The 9,994-nt window shown below is 40.4% G+C and overlaps 1 protein-coding gene across 1 annotated transcript; it reads left to right on the forward strand.

Annotated features, from left to right (window-relative positions):
- Positions 1-6,866: 6,866 nt before the first annotated feature.
- LOC119805919 (olfactory receptor 11H6) lies at positions 6,867-7,853 on the forward strand. Its single transcript, XM_038317693.1, has one exon. The coding sequence runs from the start codon at positions 6,867-6,869 to the stop codon at positions 7,851-7,853; it is 987 nt and encodes a 328-aa protein (XP_038173621.1).
- Positions 7,854-9,994: the final 2,141 nt, after the last annotated feature.

Consider the following 9,994-nt stretch of genomic DNA (forward strand, 5'->3'; position numbering starts at 1 on the left):
ACCCTGTCTCAAAACACCAAAAGAAAAAATAATAAAATAAAAAAATGAAAACTGGCAGTGGGATCGCATTGCTTAGGACAACATCCACACAACTCATTGAACATAATTCAAGCTGGTGCCTACCTGCATGGAGCCTTCACTCCTATTTCTAGTCCCTTTGGTGCAGGAAGGTACCCTGCAAGCTACAGAATGAGAAATCTGGACACCAACCCAGTCACAAAACCCTTGACCCACAATTTGTCCTTCCTGTAAGATGTACTGAGGCAATGGTGGCTCAGAATTTGTGGGAGTGGCCAGCCAATGTTTGGTTTAATTCGAGGTTGACACAACAAAAAGCCCATGTCCTACACTGCCTGGATGACCAGGAATTGTATGCCACAGAGACCTAGGGTAGAACCAAACATCATTGAAAAATAAATAAATAAAAATAAAATTATTCCTAATGATATTCTGCTATACTCATAGATTGGTGCCTTGTCCAATTCTCATCAGAGAGGCTTCCTCCAACAGCAGATGGGGGCTGATGCAGAGACCCAGCATCAGACATAATACAGAGAGAGAGTCTCAGACCCCATCAGGGTAGGGTAGACTGCAAGAGTCAGAGATGGTGGAGGACACCAAATCTTCTAAATAGGATGCTCATGGGCTCACAGAGAGTCAAGAGTCAAGCATGGGGTCCACACGAGTCTGTCAGGCCCTCTGTGCATGTCTTATGGTTGTTAGCTTGGGGTCTCCATGAGTCTGTGTCAGGTCCGTTGGGCATATCCTATGGTTGTTAGCATGGGGTCTGCATGAGTCTGTGACAGGTCCTCTGTGCATGCCTTATGCCTTATTGCTGTTTTGGGGGGACTCCTAACAGCGGAAGCCCATGTATCTCTTACTCTTTAGCTTGCTCTCAGGATACTTTTTCTCCTATTGATTTGCCTTACCCAGGCTCAATATGAGACCTTTTGTCTTTTCTTATTGTATCTTTTGTCCTGTTTAACTGTCTTCTCTTGGAGACCTGCTCTTTTCTAAAGAGGAAACGAAGGGAGGGTGGATCTGGGGCAGAAAGGAAGTGGGGGTGGCTGAGAGGAGTGGAGGGAAGGGAAACTGTGGCTAGAATGTATTGTATGAGAGAAGAATCTATTTTCAGTCTTAAAAAGGAAGTAAAAATAGGAAGGAGGAAAGGGTGAGACAAAGAAGACAAGACAGAAAGAAGAGCATATGATCTGTGATTAAACAAACAAGTTAAAATGCCTGAGAGTAAATTGGATGAAGAAACTTAGCCAACAGTCCTAAAGCCTAACTGAGCAATATGCAGGCAAAAGCAAAACTATCTTGAATATATGTGCAGCACTTCGTAATAAAAATAAGAAATAACAAGAATACTTGTGGAATGAATTGTTGGTTCTGCTGCATTAAGTTGAGAAGTGGAGTCCTCAGGACTCTCCCTGGTGGGTCCCATGTGTGGGAGAGAAGAATAGGAGGTCTTGGTTTCTGTAGCCTCAAAGTTCTAACTGTTGAAATTCAAACAGTCCATTTTATATCTCGTATTGACATCCTTATTTCATTTGCCTGTTTGTGTTCTCTTGAAATTTATTTAGAAGTTCATTTGTGTCCTCTCTGATTTCTTTGAATTTACTTATAAACCTAAGACTCTCCCAAAGAGGCTGTTGGCACCTGAGCCCCTCTGGAGGAGAAGTCATTGCCTTCAACAGTGTAACCACCACTAGTGTGTTGCCCATGCTCCTGTGACATCTTCATACCTGTGCCCAGGTGAGCAGCCCTAGTTAAATTCAGCAGATCAGAAAGCAAATGCAAACACAGAAAGATAGAAACAAAAAGGGGGACTTGTTGGAAGGATGAGGATTAGTGGATGGTAAAAAGGAGAAAAGAGGGTGAGGGGTTGAGTGTTACAGGATATATTATATGTTTGTATGTCAGGAGAATAAATTAATTTTTAAAACTAAAAAAGAAATTTAATAATGGTCAATTTATATTATTAAATATAAATGCTTTTAAAGGAATTCAGAAGATAAGCTCTGTTTCCTTTTATTGATTTATGTATTTTATTTTTATGTACACAAATGTTTTGGCCCTAACCTCTGTTTAGGTTAATCTAAACTCATTTTTCCATTTCCCTTCAGCAAACCATCCAGTGACAGGACTTACTCTTAGTGAAGACATTTTTCCTTTCTCAGGTGAGTGACCAGTAAAGAATCACCTGAATTAGCTTTCCAAGAGTGTTATTTACTTTAACACATTTATCAATGACTTTGAAAATTTTTACATTGATACAACAGACTGAAAGAAAAATAAAACTTCAAATCATACTTGTCTAAGGTTATCAGTCCTTAGTATCTTTATATTTGAAGATCAAAAATCATGTAATCTCCATGAAGTATGTGCCTTGCTTCTTCTCATCTCTAATATACAGGAGGTACATAATAAATATTTGTCAATAAATGACTTTTGTACAGAAGTAAGCAAATCTATTCTTTCCTTTTTTTCATGGTTTATTGTTTTATATTTAAAAATTTCCATCTCCTCCCCTCCTCCTCCCCCTTCCCTCCCCTCCCCTCCACCCATACCTCCCCTCCCTCCCTCTCCAGGCCAAGAAGCCATCAGGGTTCCCTACTCTATGTTAAGACCAAGGTCCTCCCAACTCCCCCCAGGTCCAGGAAGGTGATCAACCAAGCTGAGAAGGCTCCCACAGAGCTTGTCCATGCAGAAGAATCAGAACCCAGCGCCATTGTCCTTTGCTTCTCAGTCAGCCCCCACTGTCGGCCATCCTTGAGAAGATAATAAGAAGGTGAACCCCCCCAAAAAAAGATATAGTAATCCTCCTGGATATTGGAAGTAGACACGATCGCCAGGCAAAAATTGGGAACTTGAGGGTGGGGCGAGACGCGGCCAAGGGAAGATGCGGAGAGAAAAGTCTATTCTTAAGAATCTAATTAAGCAATCACAAAGACACATAAGCACCTGTTCACACACTTAGACACACATGTGGGATTTCTTCTCCTTCCTCCCTTGTGAGCCTCCCCACTGCACCCTGTCACATCATTTCCTCATGACACCCGGGGAAAATATAAAGCGATATAGGTAGACTTAATTGCATGCACAGAGATAAAGGTACAGGGGAGGAATTAAGTATCTCCCAGCAAGCACACTGGAGAACTATGGACCTTATCCAGAAGATATTTGCAAGCTCTTAATAATCAGTGACTTGAAAGATGTGTTCCATTTGATTCAGAGTACCAAAGGATGTAAGTCTCTGAAGCCACAAGTAATAATTTATGTCCATAACTTCGATTTTAGACTGTGTGAAGACATTCTTATGGCAGCAGTTTCTCTAAGATGTTCCTCGTGGAGCCAGAAGAGCCAGCAGGTATGGACAGAAGCCTCACGCACAGCCCTGCTGCTGCAGTAGCTTTGCTGCAGACAGCTGCTCAGAGCATGACATCCTAGGGATGCTGTAATTCTCTTACTTTGTGGAGGGAAACATGCTGGGTGCATTTCTTCCAACAGGGTCTTAGAGTGTGTTAAGTGCGTTTCCCTGACCTAAAATTTACGGTGTTCGGATACAGGCCATTAAATCCCTGTGAAACATAACCTCAGACTTTTGTTTTGTAAAATAGTGAAGTCTTGATTAACAGATTATCTTTCCAAAAGGAGCAACTAAGGCAGGCTGTTGTTCTGTCCGCGCCGCTAGCTAGTGACAAACGGCTGAGGACCAGCTAAGAAAGAGGTCGCCCAGTGGGCTCCCCTTCCTTAAGATCTGATCACAGATTGTAATTTTTTCAAAGAAGAGCCATTGCTCTCATTTTTTTAATCACCTCCCCGGACAAGTTGCTTAAATGGTCACAAGAGGTTAGGGTACCAGCAGGAGTCTGGCTCCCTTCCGAGCTCCACAGGAGTCCTGGGTCTCCATCTCCTCTCCCCAGCTGCCTGTTTACACAAAGACCGAAGAGGTGACTGGAAGCCTTTGTTGAGATCTTATCAACAGAAAAAAAAAATACAGTGACACTTGAAATTTCTGTGAAGTTTATCATCCTCTAATTCCATAGACAATTATAATTCCCCAGCAGCAAAAATAATGTCTACGAAATCCAGTGCATTATAAAGTCAAATCATTACAAAGGTAAGAGTTAAGACATTAGAAGTCTATTTCAAGGGCACACACCGCGACTTGGATTTCTCTTTTTGGTGCCAAAAATTCCCTGGACTATGACTTGGGTCAGCTGATTGTCTCATACAACTGTTAACTATATAGAAAAGTCCAAAGCATCTCTTTTATGTCAAATTAAGTTTATCATGTGGCTTACACTACACAGATTTACTTATTCTATTCCTCTCTGAATAAATGCCAGTTCTGGCCCAAGCATACAGAGAGCTAGGTTGCACAGCTGAGGGGACTGTGTGCAATGAGGATAGAGATAAAATGGTTTGATAAAGCAAAGAAGCTTTATTTTCATGTCAATGCTGATGGCCAGAGCTTAGTCTGCTGACAGGATGGACATGGGGAAATGACTAAGGAAATAAACAAGCTGATAGAATACTCCAACTTAAATTCAGTATGCAAGATTTCACTTTTATTTCAAACCTAGTAACTATATTTCCAGATAAGAATGACACAGCATGTGGTCTCACAACTATAAGAATAATTACGAAGGGGCTGGAGTGATGGCTCAGCAGTTAAGAGCACTGGTTGTTCTTCCAAAGGACCTGGGTTCAATTCTGACACCCACATGGCAGCTCACAACTGTCTGTGATTCCAATTCCAGGGGAATCTAGCATCCTCACACAGACATGCAGGCAAAACCTCAGTGTACATAAAAAATAAATAAATTTTTAAAGAGAAAAACTTTAATGTATGTCCTTCATATAGATTACATAAAACTGAATCACTTAAATAAATATACATTTCCATAAAAACCATGTAAGTTAGGCTGAATATGTAGTTAAGTTAGTAGGGTGATTAGCCTAAGCTGATGGGTTTGAGCCCCATCACTGCAGAAAGCTGAGCATAGTGTAATCCTTATAACCTAATCAGGAGGGTAGGCTGGAGGAGGGTCGGGGGCTCAAGGTCAACCTTGTATGCAAAGTGAACTTGAGGTCAAGGTGATCTACTTGAGACCCTGTCTCTAAAAAGGATTATTAAAAGAATTGTTTACATTATAAAATATTGTCATTACCAATATCCAAATTTACCTTATCTGCTGTGAGTTTGCTCCAGGTTGGACTGGCATCAAGAAGCTGGACTCTTGCCCTCTGCAAAGTGCATAAATGGGCACAATAATGGAATTCTGTGAGTATCCTAGCAGTGGTTTGTATTGACTCTACAGTCAATTATTTTATTTTGAAGTCAATTTAAAATATTGGGTACACAGTCTGTACCAGATCCTCTGCGTATATATTATAGCTTTCAGTGTATTACTTTTATGGAACTTCTGAGTATATGAATGAGTGACTCTCTGGTACTTGTGCCTTTTCTGGAGCTCTCTTATGTCGGTTTGCCTTGCCTAACTTCAATGAGATGGTTTTTGTTTTATTTTATTTTATTTTGTAATGTTTGGCTGTTGTCTTTTAGAAGCCTGTTCTTCTCTAATGAGAGACAGAAAGAGAGTGGATCTGGATAGGAGGGAGGGTGGTGAGAAACTGGAAGAAACAGAGGTAGAGGAAACTATAATCATGATATATGATATGGGAAAATAACATATTTTCAATAAAAGGAAGAAAAAAGAGAAAAATAAATAAACAAAATATTTATGGTGTCTTACCTAGCAACTCTTGACCAACAACTTCAAAAAGATTGTCAGCAAGATATTCAACTGTTTAGTCTGACATCAACTATTGATTCAGCCAAGAGCAGAAAGAAATTTCCAGTCTCAGCACATCCTGAAATAATCCTTCTGTTCATTATTTCAAATAATTATGGTTTAATTTAAATAATAGTGATTATTATATTATTATAACAATATTGTGAGGGAACAATATTGTGTAGAACTGAATTCATACCAAAAATGAAGGAACTTGCTTTATATAGTAGAGAATCTGACTTGTCAAGCTGCAAGGTACCTTAAAAGTCAAACCATACTAATGAACAGCACAGCTTAGGTGATGGGGGACAGAGAGGAAATCCAGGGAAAGCCAGGAACTGCAGAAGAAATGTTGTGTAGGGAATAAATGCCTGTCTGAAATTAATTTTAGACTTTACCATGATTGTGATAGGAGACATAACTAACTTATTTTATGTAGATTGAGCAAAGATAAAATTGATTTGGGGATGCCAGATAAAAGAGATAAAATTTGCTCACCATAAAAGAAAAGGTGCTTTAAGAAAATGAGAACACAAGAGAAGAATAGGATTGTTGAGCAAATCCAGATGCTACCAGAGAGGATGTGATCAGAGAAAAACCAGGCAAGCTGTTCCCAAAGCATTGTACAGATGCCTGGGTACCATGCAGGTGCTAAGACTGTGAATGCCACAGGGCTCAAGTCTCCTCCACAGTTTCAGTCTTATCTGTTTTCATTGGTTGTCTATATATAAGCTGACTACAAAGGATATTACCACTATTTCCTTCAGATTTATAGCCAATTATGCTTCAACATGAAAAAGATACGTGCAAAGTCTGCAAAGGACAGTGAGTTTTACCACAACAGATGACCAAAGTCCAAAACCGCTGTGTGTGAGAATCACTGTCTCTGCACAAGCCTTTAGGGTTCCTCTTCCAATTTCTCTGACCATCATTTTCTTCTCTGTAAACAAGAAGACAAGAGTTCCTCCTGCTGCTCAAAGCATCATCAGGAGGAACCAATGAAGCAATGAAAAGTACTTGGTACATTTTCTGTCAATGTGTCTGAGAAGCCTGAAAATATTCATGATCATTCACTTCGTGGTTGTTTCTGTTTTTCTAACAGCGTTGGGATCCCAGAACAAAACAACACATTTTGTGACTGAGTTTATTCTCCTGGGTTTCAGTAACCAGGGGGAGAAGCAAGGTTTATTCTTCTCCTCAGTCCTGGTTCTCTACCTCCTAACCTTGCTGGGGAATGGAGCTATTGTCTGTGCTGTGAAATGGGATCAGAGGCTCCACACGCCCATGTACATCTTCCTGGGAAACTTTGCCTTTTTAGAGATATGGTATGTTTCTTCCACCATCCCAAATATGCTGGTCAATATCCTCTCTGAGAATAAAACCATCTCCTTCTCTGCCTGCTTCCTCCAATTCTATTTCTTTTTTTCACTTGGTACGACAGAGTGTTTCTTCTTATCAGTTATGGCTTATGATAGATACCTGGCTATCTGCCGACCTTTGCATTACCCCTCCATCATGACTAGGAAGTTCTGTGTAATCCTGATCTGTGTGTGCTGGGTGAGTGGATTCCTCTGCTACCCAGTCCCAATCGTCCTCATCTCCCAACTTCCTTTCTGCGGACCTAACGTCATTGACCACTTTGTCTGTGACCCAGGACCGTTGTTTGCACTGGCTTGTGTCCCTGCTCCCTCCACTGAGCTTCTTTGTTATACCTTCAATTCAATGATCATCTTTGGGCCCTTCCTCTCCATCTTGGGATCCTACAGTCTAGTGCTCAGAGCTGTGCTCCGTGTGCCTTCTGGTGCTGGTCGAACTAAAGCTTTCTCCACATGTGGATCCCACTTAGTGGTGGTGTCCCTCTTCTATGGGACTCTCATGGTGATGTATGTGAGCCCAGCCTCCGGGAACCCAGCAGGAATGCAGAAGATTGTCACTCTGATTTACTCAGCCTTGACTCCTCTCTTAAACCCCCTCATCTATAGTCTCCGAAACAAAGACATGAAAAACACCCTGAAGAAAGTCCTGGGACTGACAACTCTCCAAAACTGAGACAATTTTGAAGAAGTCATGGGTCACTTTTTTAAAACATGTTTAAAATTATTTTTATTATACAGATTAGTGTGATCTATTGTGATATCGCCACCACCTTCTCTGAATCCATCACGACCATATGCATTTTATCTTTGCCCCTGCCCCATGTTTCCAAATTTTTAATAATCCTCTTCTTTCAGGCTTGCACATTTTCTTACTTTAGTTTTCCACATAAATGAATGAACCTGGCTTTCTATGTTTGGCTCATATATCTTAACATAATATTTCCCAATTTTGTCCATTTGTTGCAAGTAATAGACTTCATTCTTCTTCATGGAAAAGTCCATTTGTATAATTTTTTTTCTATTCATCCATTGACATTGGCAGGAACCTAGACTGATTGCATACCTAAGCTGTCATAAATAGTGCCCCTGGTAGCTCTCTTAATTTTTTTGGACATTTATCTAGTAATGGTGTAGCTGGGTCATATAGTAATTCTAATGTTTTTAAGAATTTCCAGACTGTTTTCTGGAAATTACACTGCCACTTTCCAAATGTGCAATAGCAATAAAGAATTGCTTCTTTAAGTGTATGCTGACCAACACTGAAACAGAGGGAGAGACTCAACGTTCACTGTTCCTTAACAGTGCAAGATGAGCTCATTGACGATAAATGGTCAATAATAAAACTTTGTATGTGTGGCCAAACTGAGTAATTACATGATGCTAACCAAACATAAACAACATGTGTATTTTGTATATATTCTTGTTCTGTGGTATTTGAACCTTAGTTGGTTCAAAAAATTAGTTGGGAAAAAATTGCATGCTAATCTGAAGATTTTTACTGCGATCTTTCATAATCAGAAAGTAAAATTTTTAGATGAGTAAAAACACCTGTGCACACATGCAACACTATATATATAGTGTGTGTTTATATATATTAATATATGTGTGCATGCTATATAGATATACCTGTGTACTGTATATGTCATAGTGTGAGGCTGTCTTTCTCACCAAGGTCACAAGATAGTCACCTCTATTCTTTATACCTCCTTCTCTTAGCGATAAAAACTTCTCTTCCTGCCACAGCTGTGAGCCTGCATCTCTCCTCAGCTCTCCTGCTGCTCACTGCAGGAGCCTTGCACTTCATGGTCAGTCTTATAATTTTATCGCAACACGTTTGCCTCCAATCAGAGTGGTTTGTGATTTATTAATTTATTCTATGTGTTTGGGTGTTTTGCCTGCATGTATTTTGTATACTACATGAGGGCCTGGTGTCCAAGGAGGACAGAAGAGGGCATTGGATCCCATGAAACTGGAATTGCAGATGGTTATGAGCGGCCATATGGATGCTGGGAACCAAACCAAGTCCTCCACAAGAACATCAAGTGCTCTTAACTGCTGAGCCACCTCTGCAGCCCCCCCCCCCCACCCAGTACATCGGGGAATCTTTATTTGTAGTGCTTCCTCTCCATGTCAGTCTGACAATTCCAATATAACAAGTAATAGGAAATAAAGTAAGCTGTAATACTTCCATTTAATTTCCAAATCAGATGGACAGATGCCTGTGCCTCTCAGGAAACCACAGTGAAAAATCTCAGATAAAGTACTCAAAGAAAATTGGCCAAGAACAGGTTTCAGTTTTGTACTCAAAGCTTATGCTAACACAGGAAGGCCATCAGCTGAAGTAGTTTACTTGAAACCAAACGGTAGAACTTAGTTCCGGTAAAATCGGGAGAAGAAAAAGACAGGCCTCCATCACTGAGTGAAGAGATGCCTGGCATTTCCAAGAGTATCTGGCAGGAGTGTTCAGCGGGCATGGTTATCTGAGGTTAATATTCTTTTAATTCCAAGTTTTATACTAAAAATTGAAAGCCGTACTCATTTTTTCTCTTTCACTACTGAGATTTAATTAGCTGAGGAACAGAGCGCAGACATTTCTGATCTTAACAGAGGTGCCCGGACTCTGTAAGTCATACATTGTGTGCCTGTATCCCAACGAAGAGCCACGTGTTGTTTCTCTTTGAACTTATTCCAGCCTCAAACATGGCAAGTTTTTCTTAAATCCTCACATAACAATCAAACACTTCCGATCCTCTTTTATGCCACATCTTTCGCAGCGCATTAGCACAATTGTTAGGAGAATGGACTGTCGCGACA

The sequence above is a fragment of the Arvicola amphibius genome, unplaced genomic scaffold (assembly GCF_903992535.2).
Source record: "Arvicola amphibius unplaced genomic scaffold, mArvAmp1.2, whole genome shotgun sequence".
NCBI lineage: Eukaryota > Metazoa > Chordata > Mammalia > Rodentia > Cricetidae > Arvicola > Arvicola amphibius.

Excerpts from the sequence above, each read along its gene's own strand:
- LOC119805919 (XM_038317693.1), top strand. The coding sequence starts at position 6,867 with ATGATCATTCACTTCGTGGTTGTTTCTGTTTTTCTAACAGCGTTGGGA.